Source organism: Silurus aristotelis, assembly GCF_946808225.1.
Source record: "Silurus aristotelis genome assembly, chromosome: 20".
Lineage (NCBI taxonomy): Eukaryota > Metazoa > Chordata > Actinopteri > Siluriformes > Siluridae > Silurus > Silurus aristotelis.
In genome coordinates, this window is record NC_139593.1 from 17734441 (window position 1) to 17752271 (window position 17831).

Consider the following 17831-nt stretch of genomic DNA (forward strand, 5'->3'; position numbering starts at 1 on the left):
GATCCTCCAGCACTGCTCGACTGGTACCACCTTCTCTCAGAATGAGCGGTAAGTATACTTCAAGGCTCTTCTCTGTTCTGGCACTGAGGTGGTGAAATGAACTACCCCTAGATGTCCGTACAGCGGAGTCCCTGACTATCTTCAAGCAACGATTGAAGACCTACCTCTTCTTGAAACACCTAAATTAGCACTTTCCAAGTTTGCCTTGTAGAATTCAAGAGTTATATTTAGTAAGTTTGTAATCTGGCGTACCAGTGTAGATTTATTCATTGCTAGAGACTCAAAGCACTTTTGTACATCGCTCTGGATAAGGGCGTCTTCTAAATGCCGCAAATGTAAATGTTTCCTGCTGGTCAGGAAGCTAGTAATCCACTGACAGAGTAGGTAGGCAAGGGGTATAGTAAGCTTTAGGAGTTTTGATTGGAGAATTTCCGGAATTATTGGTTAACAAGCCAAACTGAAGCCAACAAACAGAATCCGGGCATATGTCCCTGGGAATAGGCCCGGGATGATTGTGGAGAGTTTAAAGCAGGAGGGGATCTCACACAGCTCCAGTGATCTGTTGATGATATGGGTCAGTTGGTAGCAGTTGTTCAGCACATGCTTTAAAACAGAAGGGGAGACATCATCTAGGCCAGGAGCTTTCCTTGTCTTCTGTCTTTGAAAGAGCTGATTTACACACTCTTTACAAATTGTAAGCGCAACTTGAGTGCTGGGAGTAGTTGCTAGAGTGGTTCACGGAGGTGTGATGGGGCAGTCAGTGGGCTGGGTTGGATGAGAGATGTGAAGATGTTCTCAAACATGCAGTAGAAGGTGCTGAGGTCTTCAGCCAGGTATTGCTGGGTTTATTTCAGTGGGAAGGGGTGGTTTCCTGTAGTTTGTGATATCTTGCAGGCCTTTCCACACTGATGCAGGATTGTTAGCTGAAAACATGCTTTTCAGCGTTTTTTAGAGTAGCTTGTTTTTGCTATTCTGAAACTCTTTTGTCAGTTGATTTCTGTAGAATCCCAGAAATAATTTGTGCAGTTCTGGTGAATTCCATGCCCAGGAGGATTAAGGCAGTGATAGGCAGTTTTGATATGTTTACTTAGGGTGTACTCCCTTTTGTTGCAAGTTATTTAGACAATAATGGCTGTATGTTGAGTTATTTTTTCAGACGACTGTAAATCTGTACTGCTGTACAAGCTGCACACTGACTAAAATATATCCAAATTCCATTTCTATAGTATTTTCCCTTGCGAACATATAATTAAAGTGGTTGCTGAAATGTGAGGGGTTCTGACTTTTGTGAGATACTGTAGGTAACAAAAATTTTTTTAGCTTACTCTTCTTCAATATTCTTATTTAAATGAACTAAAGATAAGACTTCCACAAAAACTTGCATATCATCAATATAAAGCAGAGATGATTTCATATTTGCTGTTCAAAAATATCAGGCAAAAAATGTAATCATGAAAATTACTACATCACTTTATCAGATAGGTAATTGATCAAAGTTTACCTTTGAGAAGCCAAAATAACTTCACTAATTTCCTCTTTAAACTCACCAACTTCCAAGATCTTCTAAAATCTCTTTTTAATTTTTTTTTTATCTCAACTTAGCATTGGTTACATGTGCATAAATCTTCCAAACTAGCAGTTTTCAAACCCCTAATACTTCTGCTTAGATAGACTAGAATCAGTTATGGGAATGGACCTATCCTAGAATATGTGTTTTATTTGTCAGATACAATGAGGGAAAAAATTATTTGATCCCCTGCTGATTTTGTACGTTTGCAAACTGACAAAGAAAATGATCAGTCTACAATTTTAATGGTAGGTTTATTTGAACAGTGAGACAGAATAACAACAAAGAAAATCCAGAAAAACGCATTTCATAGTATTGAACGCATTTAAAAAAAGAAATTGATATGCATTTTAATGAGTTAAATGAGTATTTCATCCTCTATCAATCAGCAAGATGTCTGGCTCCCAGGTGTCTTTTATACAGGTAACGAGCTGAGATTAGGAGCACTCTCTTAAAGGGAGTGCTTCTAATCGCATCTCGTCACCTGTTTAAAAGACACCTGTCCACAGAAGCAATGAATTAATCAGATTCCAAGCTATGTACCTATCAACTTAGTCATGTTACAGCTAAGATCCGAATAATCCAGGGCCATTTTACTTCCCGGACCTGCCTGATCCAACCCTACTTATATTAGGAGTTATAATCTATTGAAAACCAGGGTTCACTGGTGGTCTAGTGGTTAGGATGCGGTGCTCTCACCGCTGTGGCCCGGGTTCGATCCCCGGTTGGGAACAACCGGGACAGTGCCGGTCCCGAGCCTGGATAAATTGGGAGGGTTGCATTAGGAAGGGCATCCAGCGTAAAACGTGTGCCAAATCAAACATGCAGATGGTCTGCTGTGGCGACCCCTAATGGGAGAAGCCGAAAGAAAGTTTAATCTATTGAAAACCACTTGTTGATGCTGAGGACGGCTCCACTTGTCCTAAAGATACATGACATTACTGTGAATGGTATCACTACAAAACCTTTGTATTGGCTTTGAATTGCAATCACCACAAGCAGTGTTGCACTCAATTCTCAGTGTTCACTTTACATTGATAGCATCAACAAAATAGACTAAAACTATGATACATTTTCCTTATATATTTTCTATAGAATAAATTAATGTTTATTATACTAGACATTTGGACAACGTTTTCTTGATTATTTATAATCGCATGATTCAGTGTCACCCTGATGAAAATAGGTTTTCTCAAGTTTCTTTCTCAAAACTTTTCTGGGAGTTTTTCCTTGTCAACCTCGCCATTGGTTTTCTCATTACACAAACATTTATATGGATAAATGAATTTCTTTAAAATCTATATCCATTGTATGTCCATGTTAAAAGTCCTATAAAAAAAATTAATTGAAATGCATTACACCTGTTAATCACATATTCCGATTTTGTATTGTGGGTCATGCAGCCATTTACAGATTTAACTTTGGAGAAAATTTTTATTGATTTTGGCCCTCATTAATAACAATAATTGATTACCTTGATTTGACTTGTATTGATGTTTGGGTCTTCTTCATACTTCAGTAATGCTTTTTCAGCAACAGTCAACCAGTCCTGAATGGATTTAAACACCTCTCCATATTTCTTGCATTCGTCAAAATATCTGGAAAATGGAAAATATTACAAAAATGAGGCCTGGAAAAATGTGTAAAGCTGAGAGGATAGAAAGTTTAGTCCAATCTCTTCCTCTCACACCAATTACTATTAAATAAACAAATAATCACATCGGGGAAAATGTCACAATAATATTATATAGTACTGGGCAAAATCAGACACCATCTTTGAATATCTATCTATATTTATTTGGTGGCAAACACTAACATGAATAAATATATTAGAAAAAAGGGCAAGTGTAAAGATCTGAATGCCAAAATTGTGATAGGTAGATACAAAGTGGCAGGTCTTATTCTGTGTACCTAGTATGCAGTGGTTACAACCGTGTGGTGGTTCAGAAAAGGACAACAAGTAAACCACCAACAGGCTTATGGGCACAAAAAGCTCACTGATATTCATGGAGAGTGAATGCTGGCCAATCTGGTTCAATCCCATAAAAGAGCTGCTTGTGGAGGCATGGGAATGCTTAAGCACCAGTTTATGATCAGAAAACATGGCTAGGAGGAGTAATGGTAGGATCTACACCCAAGCGAGATTACTATAACATGTTTGTTTTTTTCTGTTATTTTTAGTCAGTGGCAGGATAAGGTAAAGAAAGTTGAGCTGAGAAGAACAGCTCGGGTCTTATGAAGCTCATGCCTCATTGGCTAAAAGCTGTTGATAGCATAAAATGGGACATATTTAATATTAAACAGGTGTTTTAATGGTAATCAGTATATGCCTAATGTTACAAATCTTAATAGCTTTCATGTTTATTATTTATTTTTGAAAACCAAATAAAAATGTTACTTACCCTAGCCGATCCAGGTAGAGCTTCTTCAGTTTTTCCCACTTTGTGTTAAGGAGATGAACAAGTGGAGTCAAATGAGGAGGTATGTTTTTCTTCTCTAAAGCCTTGTTCACTGAAGATTCAAGAGTGTCCAATGTATGCTTTACATCCTAATTAATAAGATATAAAAGAATATAGCAAAGTATAAAAAAATTATTAAAAAGTGTTACTCGCACTAGATGTGTAAATAAATACATAATATTATTGAAAAAAAATAAAAATAAAAATAAAAATAAATAAATAATAATAAAAAAAAAAAATATATATATATATACTTCCTGTGGGCTCACCACCTGTGGGAGGGACCGTAAGGGACGGTGCTGTGAGGATTGGGCAGCAGTCGAAGGCGGGGGCCTGCTTGGACTGCTGCCCCCGCGACCCGAATTACGGATAAGCGGGAGAAAATGAATGAATGAATGAAATATATATATATATATATATATATATATATATATATATATATATATATATATATATATATATATATATATATATATGTGTATATATATGTGTGTATATATATTAATATATAATATATATACATATTAATATATAATATTAAACATCAAGCTGTAATAGTGAAAAAAAACGAACTCAAATTCAATTGCATCAACAGGGATGCCTCTGCCACCCACAAGTCTAGTTCTTTTTTTTTTTTTGTTTTTTGGAATGTACACATACCTTTAAAATATTCTTTAAACAAGAAGGAAGTTATAGAGAGAAAACTATTGCAGACATTGGTCCTTGATATGACCTTGATTTTGTATTATAAAATGTAATCAGTTCATCTGCTGGTTCCTACTGTATGATCATTCAATACAAATTCTACAAAAATCAACTAGACCGACACAACTAAACTGGTCTGTGCAACAGCATTCGTAGGACATTATTTATTCATTCATTCATCTTCTCTCGCTTATCCGTAATTCGGGTCGCGGGGGCAGCAGTCTAAGCAGATTCCCCAGACACTTCTCCGTGTCCAGGGATCGGGCTGTCAAGGCCCCCGCCTTCGACTGCTGCCCAATCCTCTCAGCACCGGTCCCTTACGGTCCCTCCTGCAGGTGGTGAGCCCACGGGACCTTCCGATCGGTAACCCAGCGCCTTAACCGCTGGAGCCACCACTCCCCCCTCGTAGGACAACATTCAAAATGTATTGATATTCTTGGATTTAACCAAATCATAGTCAGGTATTAAAGGTTTACTGACTTTTCTAATCTCAGCCTTATAAATACTCAGATCTGCTATAATTTTACCTAAACTTCATCTAGTAATCATTTGTTATTTGTTATTCATTAACAAATGCCCCTGGGGGCATTTGTTAATGATGTCCCCCAGGATATGCAAAGCAAATTCAATGTATAGATCACATTCTGATAAACATTCATTTGAAATAAAGCAATAAAAACATGACTATAGTGTTGACTTTCAGCTTCAATTAAAAAAAGTTAAAGTGTTATTATTATTATTGTTATTATTATTATTATTATTATTATTATTATTTGAAATTTGTGTCACGGTTTAAATACGTTAAATTCGTTAGCTGCATAGACACACCTGTCCACCCCATACAATCAGTAAGAAAACTATAACATGGCCAAGACCAAAGAGCTGTCCAAAGACACTAGAGACAAAATTGTACACCTCCACAAGGCTGGAAAGGGCTACGGGGAAATTGCCAAGCAGCTTGGTGAAAAAAGGTCCACTGTTGGAGCAATCATTAGAAAATGGAAGAAGCTAAACATGACTGTCAATCTCTCTCGGACTGGGGCTCCATGCAAGATCTCACCTCGTGGGGTCTCAATAATCCTAAGGAAGGTGAGAAATCAGCCCAGAACTACACGGGAGGAGCTGGTCAATGACCTGAAAAGAGCTGGGACCACCGTTTCCAAGGTTACTGTTGGTAATACACTAAGACGTCATGGTTTGAAATCATGCATGGCACGGAAGGTTCCCCTGCTTAAACCAGCACATGTCCAGGCACGTCTTAAGTTTGCCAATGACCATTTGGATGATCCAGAGGAGTCATGGGAGAAAGTCATGTGGTCAGATGAGACCAAAATAGAACTTTTGGGTCATAATTCCACTAAACGTGTTTGGAGGAAGAAGAATGATGAGTACCATCCCAAGAACACCATCCCTACTGTGAAGCATGGGGGTGGTAGCATCATGCTTTGGGGGTGTTTTTCTGCACATGGGACAGGGCGACTGCACTGTATTAAGGAGAGGATGAGCGGGGCCATGTATTGCGAGATTTTGGGAAACAACCTCCTTCCCTCAGTTAGAGCATTGAAGATAGGTCGAGGCTGGGTCTTTCAATATGACAATGACCTGAAGCACACAGCCAGGATAACCAAGGAGTGGCTCTGTAAGAAGCATATTAAGGTTCTGGCGTGGCCTAGCCAGTCTCCAGACCTAAACCCAATAGAGAATCTTTGACGGGAGCTCAAACTCCGTGTTTCTCAGCGACAGGCCAGAAACCTGACTGATCTAGAGAAGATCTGTGTGGAGGTGTGGGCCAAAATCCCTCCTGCAGTGTGTGCAAACCTGGTGAAAAACTACAGGAAACGTTTGACCTCTGTGATTGCAATCAAAGGCTACTGTACCAAATATTAACATTGACTTTCTCAGGTGTTCAAATACTTATTTACAGCTGTATCATACAAATAAATAGTTAAAAAATCATACATTTTTATTTCTCAATTTTTTTTTTTAGATTATGTCTCTCACAGTGGACATGCACCTACGATGACAATTTCAGACCCCTCTATGATTTTTAAGTGGGAGAACTTGCAAAATAGCAGGGTGTTCAAATACTTATTTTCCCCACTGTAAGTTGGTCTCGGAAATTCTTAAAAATCTATTTTGAGGAGGTCGCCAACCCCGAAGCTAGCTAGCGTGTCTCAGCCCCGGAAAGGGTTTGTTCTACACTTCCAGACCAGTGAATACGAGCGGTACCACTGGATTATAGCCTCTGAATGAAGATCCATACTGTTATTTCGAAGAGTTTACAATGCGTGTGCAATCGCGTTTTTCGCGAGTTAGCCCTGATCCAGGGCGAATTTTCAAAACCCTTTCTTAGTGAGCTCCTAAGACCCAAGAGGAAGGTATGTTCCAAATTTCATTGCAATCCGTTCAGTGGTTTTTGAGATTTCGTGATGAGTGAGTGAGTCAGTCAGTGGTATTTAAGCTTTATATATATTATATTAGTCCACAACTGGACTTCAGGAATCAGCCCTTTAAAGAGTTAAAGAGGAAAATGGATACAGGATAAAAACAAATAAACAAACATAACACTCATTAAAATAAATGTAATTTAAATGCTCTGGACTTTGTAAAGACAATTAAAGATGGCTATTTTAAGCAGTCTGCTTGTATTTATGTGAAATGGTAACACTTTAAAGTAAGATTCCCTAACTAAACTTAATAAATTATTTAGAAGTATTGTTTATTGTTTGTTTGTTCATTTTAACATTTACTCATACATATTTAAATTAAGTTGATTTTCATATTATCTGTTAACCTTAGTTAATACACTATGAACTAACACGAATAAGGTACAGTGCATAACAAAACAAACAGCACCCGGTGTCAGTGATTCGCCTGTAGAGACCGCTCTCGTACTGTATAATGACAGCGGACCTTTTCAGCCGATCCAGCGCAGACGCAACCCGGAAAAACTATTGTATTAATTTATCGGAAAAAACGATGAATCAGTCAACCTCTACTCAACATTAACATAAGGTGACCCCTTTAATGAAATCTTACTTACCTTTATACCAAATATATACATAGTAATCTTACCTTAAGGCACTTTTCTCGTTGGGGTATATTTTCCATTATGTCAGACCAGCACACAGAGTTCAGTAGAGCATCATTTTCATCAATTCTTTGCAGTAAAGCTTCTAGTTCCTTTATAAAAAAAAAAAAACAGGGTAAATGTTACAATCAAAAATTAGAACTTTTTCAGTCATTAATTCATGAAAAAATCCTCGATCACATCTGGAGGATTTGAGTTACTTTGGTTACTTTGAGTTGTTTTTCCAATCATACTTACACTAACTTGACACACTTCATCAAATTTCAAGTCCAGCTGTTCCCAGCGTTTATTAATGGGAATGAGGCGTGGTTCAACAAGTTTGGTAAAGCCATTTTCTGAAAGCTTGTGGCCAAGACTCCGGACATCTTCAAGTTCTGGGCGCTGCTTTTCGATTTCAGTGCCAATCTACAGTTAAAAAAAAAATGAAAATCTTGCCCTTATATATGTTATAGTGCTGTTCGTTTATGTTATTGCTATTTATATTGTGTTATATGTAGTAGAATAATTCCAATATGTCAGATTAAATTCTGTAAATGTGAAAATGTAAATGTTATTATTTTTATTAAGGCAAATATTATGGTACTGCAGTAAACTTTTATGTCCACACAGACATTAATGGCTTCATAGTTGAGAAGTTGTGTTAGAGTTTGTCCCTGTTAATGAGTTGGTTGTGCTTAGTGATATTTATGTTGGTATGCTGTGGAATCATGTTTTTACAATAGATCACAAAATTGACTTGTGTAGTACTTTCACAAGACCATGATTACCTTCACTCTTGATTGATTTGCAGAATCAAGCTCAGCTATCGTCATCTCAATGTAGTCAAGCCACTGCGTCATATCCTCTGACCTTTTAGAGAACTGGTACCACTGTGGGGCAAAAGCAAGTGCCTTCTTCCTCTTAAGTGATTTTAGGTTCTGTGACAAACATGTAAATACAAACAAATTTAATTAATACTGTGATGTAAATGGGCACAGCTAGGTCGAAGGACTGAGAGGCCAGGAGTAGTGCTAAGGTCAAGGCTGTAAGACCTAATGAAGGTCAGAGGGGTGAACCAGCTTGTAGCATTACAAATATCCTGGTGATAAACACCAGAGGAAAAGGCTTTAGAGGCCCGCACACTCTGGGTCGAGTGAGCCCTGACCCTGAAAGGAACGGGGAGTTTAGAGGACACATAGGAGGAGGAGATAGCACCCACAATCCACCTTCTGAGGGTCGGCTTGTACACAGGGAAGTCCCTCTTATATGAACTGTAGCAGACGAACAGATGAAAGTCCCTCTTATATGAACTGTAGCAGACGAACAGATGGTCCAACTTCCTTCAGGGCAGTTCTGATTAAGCTTCTCCTGTCCGGGGGTCTTGGGGTAACAGAGGGCACCTTGGGACCATCACTTCGGCCTGGGGTAGAGAAAGGCACTGGCCATGCCTGGGGTAAACTATACACAAGAGGAGGCCCCAGAAAGGGCCTGAAGGTCCCCAACATTTTTTTTTAGAGATAAGATGGCCAGTCAAAAAACAGTCTTGACTTCAAGAAACCTCAATTGCACCTCATGCAAAGGCTCGAAGAGAGGCTTGGACAGGTCCAACAAAACTACAGCCAGATCCTATAAAAGCACTCTAGGTCGAACCTGAGGCCTCAGCCTCCAGATACGGTGGAGGAAATGTTTCGCTAATGTCACTTATGTGTCTCCATTTCTGCCCTTTCCTCGGAAGGGAGCCTGCTGTCACGCCAGTTTGTAAACAGGGCAAGAGTGCAGACCCCCCTGATGGTTAATGTAAGAGAATGAATGTCTCTTGGAGGCATCCGTCATTAACGTTACATGACGACAAGGAGCTCCTAACACAGGGTTTAGTCTTAACCCTAACTCCTTTATGTGGGCGAGAATGACATCTCGGTGCTGAATCGCCAAGTGTTCTGATTGAGCTAATATCAAGCAATAGCTGATAAAATTTCATATGCGGATGCCCTGGGGTCTCAGAGGAGAAGCTTTTGTGAAATTGCAGGGTGAGAGTGTAAGGCCAAACGGTGGAACCCGTTAGGTAAGAACCGATTGTTAAGCTTCGCCCCCAAAAGTAAACCTCAGGAATTTCCTGTGTAGGGAAAGAATGGGTATGTGGAAATAAGCATCCCTCAGATCTATTGTGACGAACCAGTCCTGATACGATCTGTTTTAGTGTGAGCATCTTGAACCTGAGCTTCATGAGTGAGCGTTTCAGCTGATGCAGATCTAAAATGGGATGCAGCTCCCATTCTTCTTTAGTACCGGCTGTAGAATCCAGACTCTCTGTCGGGGGAGGGACCACCTCGATGACCTCTTTCCTTAAGAGAGTGTATACTTCTTGTTCCATGACCAGAGCCTGTTCAGGCCCACCAGAGTGGAAAATACTGTGTTGAGCTGAGGTGGAAGAGACCCGAACTAAATCTTGTAGCTTCTTTCTACAGTGCGCAGGACCCATCGAGACACGTTTGGCAGAAGTTATTGGTCATTTCAGTCTATACATGCATATTTATATACATACCTACAGTAATTGTGTTTTTATCTATAGTGTGTTTGTTTGTTTGTTTTGCTTGCATATCTAAACAATGTTTACTTTTTTCTTGTTTCTGTATCTCTAATTTTGGGTTTTCTTAGTCTTGTCATTAACTTGACCTAGTTTACTTGTTTTTGTCTGGACTGTCTCTGACTGCTTCCTCTCTGACCCATGCTATGATCTATGATGATCACTCTGGCAAACACTTTCAAAGAATAATAGCATTTACATCCTTTGTGATTCTATTTGTGTACCTTTAAGGTGTTGTATTTGTCATGGAGCAGATTATGCTTTTGACAAACAGCTGACTTTGCTGGATCTGTGGTTCTCTTAATGAGATTTTCGCCTTTTAAGAATAGGTCCATCAGTTCACTTTCATCAACAACCTGCAAAAGCACATGCACAGGAAATCAGTACGGATATTATTCATACTCCAATTTGCTCATATGACTAAATAAAATCTTCTGTAAGTTTCTCCCAAAATGATGAACAAGTGTCCTCAACTCTTAGAGCTTACAGATACATGCTATTGTGTCACTGTATTCATAGGAGTATAATAACAGATTGACTGCCATGCTGATTGTTTCATTGGCAGGTGTATGTATTAGAATTCTCTAAAAAAATACATCTTACTGCATTTGGTCATTTAGTTCATTTAAATATGACAATAGCCAGAGTCTTCTTACCGCATCCTCTTTGAAATCATCTTCTTTTATGCTTTCACCAAGTTTTATCTCTTCGTCCAACTTAAGTAGCCAAGTATTAGCTTGCCTGTGGTATTCTTCTAACTCTTGAGAGGAAGCCTATATAAGCAATTTATGTATAAATTTTAATCAAAAAAGATTTTTAAAAAATCATCAAAGATTTGCATATTGTTTGTCAGTTCCTTATTTCTGCTAATACTGTAAATCAGACAAAAAGAAGATAGTCAGGAAATGTCTTTTCAATGTCACAACAATTTAATAGTTACCTGTCCATGTAGAATCCTTTTGGCAATCATTTCAAAGCGTTGACTGAGCTGATTCAGCTTGGGCTCTATTTGAGATTTACAGTGCTCGCCCCTGTTTTTAATGATGTCTTCAGCAAGACTTTGCACATCTGCCAACTTCTCACGCATGTCCACCAATTCCACTTGTAGACGCTAAACAGTTTAAGGGAGTAAATCAGGTTTGAAACCTGTTAATGTTGTTTATTTCACCCCTTTGTGAATATATTTTTGTTTTTACTTGGTATATTTAAATGCCAAAAAAATACATTACAGAAAAATGTTTGTTTGCTATTAAAGAAAGCAACATATGTAAAGAAACAAAGAAGCAGGTTGAAGTCAAAGCCTCCAGAAGAACTATGGTAGATTTTCAAACATATTCAGTAAGAAGGGAAAAAGCAAAAGCTCATCATGCCAAATATCGAGCTTGTTTAGTTTGTTACTGTTTGCTGCACTTTGTAGTATTTTTCTTTTAAGTAGCCGCATTAATGTAAGTAGGATTTGTGTGAATGTTGTTACAGATGGTTTGCCCCAAAGTGTACAAACCTTAATGGTTTGGTTATTGCAGCCCCTGGTCTCCATCTTGTCTAACTCATTCTCAGATCCGTCTATCCAGGCATTTATATGGGCAACATTCTGTTCCAATATATTCATCTGATTCTGGTAATCCTGCCAAAAAAAGAATTTAAATTTACATTCACATTTACATTCTGATTCTTTCAGGATTAATAGTTAATGTGTACAATTATTTCACTTACATCTCTAATTTGAGTTTTTTGTATTAATTTAACTACTTATTCATAACATTTATAACATAAGTTCATAATCAAATTCTGAAATCTATCAGAAGGACCAATATGTGTATAGATAGTTTTATTCCTCACCAGTAACATATTCAGCCACTGTTCACAACGTGAAGTTACAGCAATCCAGTTGCAGTTCAGCAGGCTGACTTTGTCATCTATTAAGCTTTCTTCTCTCAGCAGTGGCTTCAGGGTCTCTGCTAATTCTCTTACTGAATTGAGTTGGGATGCACGTTGCTCTGTTTCCTTATGTGTGGCCTGAAAAATAATTACAACAGTTATGTACTTAACTGCATCTTTCAGTTATTTGACTTTGAGTTGTTTGAGTTGTGTAGACATTAAACATTAAACATCAAACTACAAGATTTAACAAACAACAACAAAATATTAAAGTTTGTATAATCTAATAAAGATGGTCTTAATAATACATAAACTAGCCTAATGTAAAAAAAAAAAATGTTTGCCTCACTCTGATAAAAAGATATAAAATAAATAAATAAAAACAATTTACAAAAAAAAAAACAACACAAAGCAAAAGCAACCCAGAAGTAATTATGTATATATGATTATGTATGTTCAATATTATTATCAAATAGTAATATTAATATGAGAATTAAAGTCTATGCTTAACCCATGTGACTCCCAAGAGTAAACTGCATTTGATACTACCGTAATTTCCGGACTATTAAGTGCACCCATATATAAGCCGCACCCACTGCATTTTACAAATATTTTTTATTTTAAACATAAAAAAGCTGCACCTGTCTATAAGCTGCAGTCTACACTAAACTAATGAACTTTACACAGGCTTTAACGAAAGACACGTTACACACGGTGTAACGGGTGAAATATGTTGTGCTTCCTTTAGGAGCATAGCGGTATTTTGGGAATAGCATGCCACTGCATTCTTCCGCTATTACTGCATGTGTGCAAGACTGAAGAATATGTATATTATTTTCTGATGCTCATTTTTAAGTTTCTTTGACTAACCCGTAACGCTGTTGCAACTGGAGTTAGCAACCCAGACTCAACGTGTTACAACGGCTTGTATCTGAACAGTAGCCTACCAAGAAAGTCATTGTTCACTGTCTTCTTCCTTCCTTTCATAACTATTTCTATCTCTTTATCTATCTTTTGGCATTGTCGTGCGTTTAAAAAAAACGTATTTTCTCCCGATGCCGTGCAGCTCAGAACACAGGTGAGGTGCGTTTTTTGTTTCCGTTCGGAAATTTCATTGGTCTAATGTTATGGGGTTCAGTTTTTTGGCTTGAAGTTTGTGAAACCGGAAAAATTCATAAATAAGCCGTTTCGTTGTTTAAGCCGCGGGGTTCAAAACGTGGGGAAAAAGTAGCGGCTTATAGTCCAGAAATATACGGTACATTTTAAGTTTAATATACCAAGTTTTGGCAGGTACGCACCTTGGCCCACGCCAGCTCCGCCTCTAGGTCATCAGGCATTCCTTCTACCGATGACCGACAAGTCAGTTCACCATCAACCGCTGCTAGCCATTCTGTTAGACTTTTTATGTCTTTTTTAAATTTTCTCAATAACTTTAAACTCTTTTCTAGTGCTTGCTTTCCTTCTGTGACCTGTACAAAAAAAATGAGAGACAGTTTTACAAGGTCATCAACAATCTGCTGCTGTAGTAAAAATTAGCTGCAATATTAAATCAAAACAAAATACATTAATAGAATTATATTAATAAAAATGAAAAGAAAAAAATCCTACCACACTGTGATACTGATGTAACTAGCGATTACTGTGTGCTGTGTGTAAGTTTACTCACTTAAAAAATTTAAATAATTCTTACACTACAGGACAGACTAGCATTAGACCTAATACAGAACAATATAACTGCATTAAACATTTCTCTCACTTAATTTCGCTTTAGTAAAGATTTAACCCCTGTGAAGAATAGCTTTTTCATACCTGTGAACCCAAGTCGTTGTATATGAGTTTGAGGCTTGTCAAACGCTCGTCTAACTCTTTGGGTTGCTCTGTCTGCTGTCTCTGCACAATTTGCCTTCCTGTCTTAATTACCGTCTCCACTTCCGATTTCACTTCGCTTAGACTTTTATACAATTTCTGCAGAAGAAAGATGCATTGGTTGGATTTAAATATTGAGTAAGTGTTCTAAAAATGTATTGTGAAGCATCTAAATCAGGACAACATATCACAACAAACATTAAAATATTAAAAGTTATTAAACAGAAATGTTTAAAAAAAATACTTTATTTATAAATTATTACTGCTTCCAAGATGCTAACAAGCTTTAGCTACTTAAAAATGACTAGGTAATTATATCAGATCTATAAAACCAGCTTGATACAAATACTTTTCAAATTATACCCCCATTAGTGGCAGCTTGCATTTCTATCAATTACAAAAAAATCCAGTGATGCCTGGAATGATTACTGCATGCCAGCTTTTTTCGTCAAGCATCAGTGCCCATTCTATTGCACTCATGTGACTGAATAAACACAAACCATACTGCTCCAAATCCCAAAATCTAATGAAAAACCTTTCTAGAAAACTGAAGACTGTAACTAGAGCAAAGGGGGAAATGCACAATAGACCTGATTTTGGATGGAAATGTTCTATTCGTCTGTGTCCACATACTTTTGGACATAAAAGGCAAATAATTTCAAAATCTATTTCAATGCAAGAAAAATAAATCCATGGCACACCATATTATTAATCTATTATTCAACAGCTGTCCTCTAGATGGGCAAGAAACATACGTGTGCAAAAACGCAAATAATTACAAATTTAATAGGATGCACAACCATATAATACCCACCATGCACTGCTCCAACTGGGACTGCACCACATCATACTCTACACTGTGAATGTTCAGTACCCCCAGTCCATTCTTCACCTCTTCCAATACACGTTCACATTCCTTCAACCTCTGATCAAAGTTGGCCGGCTTTTGGAAAAGTCGAAACTTTGCTTTCACCTCTAATAACTTACCCTTACAAAGAATGCAAAAATAAAGTAATAGATTTTAACAAATTAATTCAAAATCTAAAATAAATGTTAAATAAATTCAACATTTTTGTCACAATTTGAAATTGTGAATGTGTATAATGCTTACATATGTAGCATCAACCTCAGTGACCATTTTGTCTGATCCATCTTCATCTCTCAGTTTCTTCATACCATCTAAAGTCACTTCATGGCCATTCAGTTCATTCTGAATTTTCTAAAATATAAAATGTGTTGAAAAATAGCGTAAAAGTTTGTTTTAGATACATTTACGGAACGTCTTGGTACAAGTTATAGAAATAAATAATTAGCAAATTCTGTATGAAACTGATTACAGCATGGAAATATGCAAACCTGAGCTTCCTGAGGTATCTGAGCAGCATCTATACCATCTGCAAGATATGCAGTCAAATGACGATCGGTTGTCTTTAGAGAATCCTGGATTTGGCGCAAAGTTTTGTCATTCTCGTTCTTCCACTGTAAACTCTTCTCTAGCTGCTGTCGCTTTTGTGAAGCCTGTTGTTTGGACAACAGAGTAAAAAATATTTACAGCAATTTTGATCAAATTTACATAATAGGTCAGTTTTCAGACAAAAATGCTGGCTGTCAGATATGACGTGCAAAAACAGAAATAAGTAAAACCAAAATATCCAAAAGACAATATTACAGATTCCTCAAGATCCCTAAAAATTCACAACAAAAAGTATCACCACTGTCAATTAATTAAATCTTCACAGATGCACACACACACACACACACACACACACACACACACACACACACACACTGGTCAGTCATAACATTAGAACCACTGTCAAGTGAAGAATAATACAATTTATTTTATTATTATTAGTCTTGAATAATAAAAAGAGAAAAGTCTGAAGGTTAGTCATGTGTCAAACATGGTGGCAGTGTTAAAATATGAACATGTACACTCACTGGTGTTTATTGATCATGTGACTGCTGACAGAAGCATATGGATAAATATTGTATAGAGCTGTATGTTCTGCTTTGACACAATCATATGCTGCAAAACTGATGGAGCTTCACAGTTAAAATGGTTTAAAAGTATGGTAAAAAGCATACTTTTTAAGACAAATAAATGCATTGTTCATAATATTCTCCTGACCTTAACACGATTGAGCATAAAGGCCCATAAAAAAGCAGCTACTAAAAGCAGCTGCAATAAATACCTGGCAAAGGATTTCAGCTGAGTAACCTCAGTGTTTGGTGATGTCTATTATTTCCAAAATGTAGGCAGTCATTGACTGCAAAAGATTTACATCCAAGTACTAAATATAATCCTAACATAAGTATATGATTTATGATTGTACCAATACGTTTGAACCTGCAAAACTGGAGAGGCTGTAAAAAATTGACTGCATTACTTTAACTACAATATTGTTGTAAAGCTATTTATATATAAAAGCTGCAATATTTCTGTTAAACTCCTTAAATTAAAGCTGGAATTTGATCTACACTTAAATCACACTATTGTGTCATTGCAAAGCCACTTAGACGTTATCATATGTTTAAACATTAACATATAAGCTACATAAATACCACATACACTGTCAAATAAATGCATACCCTTTGCATAAGTTCATCCCAGCGAATATTGTAATCTTCCACCTTCTTTTGAATGAGCTCATCAAGGACTCCTCCATCCATAAGAGTCTGAGACAACTCACGTATTTGGTTGCGATTATATTCAGGATGCTCTTTTATCATGGCATCTAAAGACTGAAACAAAAAGAAAGCCATCAAAAGAAATAAATTAAATTACAAAAAATACTAAACTAGATTGCGTAAATATAAACGTCTTTTGGTTATGTATGTAACCCTAGCTCCCCGAGGAAACGAATCTCTGAGTCAGCAACGCTTTAGGACTGATCCTGCGTGAACATGTTTTGAACCAAATGTGTAATCCAGACAACGGAAAGGCACAACGTCACCGGCGGTGTGACCAGGAAGCTATAAAAAGCATGTGCGGTGTAGATGGCGTTAGCTTCTGATAGGGAAGGAAGCGCTGCAGGGATGCAGGGAGTGTGGTCTGGAGACACAGCGTGTCAATCCCTCATGAAACCAGGGTTACATACGTACCCCTTCAGGAACTTGCGCTGCATCAACAACGCTTTGGGAACGAGTGTCCAATACCGCCATACTGACTAATAGGTCTAATTGGCACAGCTAGGTCAAAGGACAGAAGGGCCAGGAGTGGTGCTAAAGTCAAGGCTGGAGAACCTGACAAATGTCCTGGAAAGACGCTCCAGAAAACAGGGCCTTAGAGGCTGCCACACTCAGAGTGAACTTTGCTCTGAACCTGAAAGGTGCAGGGAGACCAGACAACTGATAAAAGGAGGTGATAGCATCCACAATCCACTGCTTAGGGTATGCTTGTTCACAGGGAGTCCCTTTCTTTAGGGGCCGTAGCAAACAAACAGCTGCTCCAACTTTCTCCACAGCTCTGCTCTGTGGAGGTATGTGTTCAATGCTCGCACAGGACATGGCCTCTCCTGGTCAGGTAGGAGGAGAGAATACCTGGAGCAAGACGGTTTTGGGGCACCTGAGGGCACCTTGGGAACATACCCTGGTCTGGGGTAGAGAAAGGCACTGGGCATGCCTGGGGTAAACTCAAAAAAAGAAAAAAAGGGGCCACAGAGAGGGCCTGAAGGTCCCCAACTCTCTTCAGGGAGGAGA

The 17831-nt window shown here is 37.8% G+C and overlaps 1 protein-coding gene across 11 annotated transcripts in view; it reads right to left on the minus strand.

Moving 5' to 3' along the window:
- Positions 1-17831, minus strand: part of dmd (dystrophin) — a 200158-nt gene that overhangs the window by 115993 nt on the left and 66334 nt on the right. For all 11 annotated transcript variants that reach the window (XR_014530372.1, XR_014530373.1, XR_014530378.1 and 8 more), the window contains exons 30-45: positions 16722-16874; positions 15486-15647; positions 15241-15348; positions 14944-15117; positions 14073-14228; positions 13562-13732; positions 12225-12401; positions 11887-12009; positions 11326-11496; positions 11042-11158; positions 10610-10741; positions 8590-8739; positions 8060-8227; positions 7807-7914; positions 3970-4115; positions 3042-3165 (exon numbers count right to left, since the gene is read on the minus strand). Coding sequence is in view for 8 of the 11 variants with exons in the window: in XM_083522230.1 (XP_083378356.1) it covers positions 3042-3165; positions 3970-4115; positions 7807-7914; positions 8060-8227; positions 8590-8739; positions 10610-10741; positions 11042-11158; positions 11326-11496; positions 11887-12009; positions 12225-12401; positions 13562-13732; positions 14073-14228; positions 14944-15117; positions 15241-15348; positions 15486-15647; positions 16722-16874 (2340 nt within the window). In the remaining 3 variants the exon portion in view is untranslated. The remainder of the gene's footprint in view (positions 1-3041; positions 3166-3969; positions 4116-7806; positions 7915-8059; positions 8228-8589; positions 8740-10609; positions 10742-11041; positions 11159-11325; positions 11497-11886; positions 12010-12224; positions 12402-13561; positions 13733-14072; positions 14229-14943; positions 15118-15240; positions 15349-15485; positions 15648-16721; positions 16875-17831) is intronic.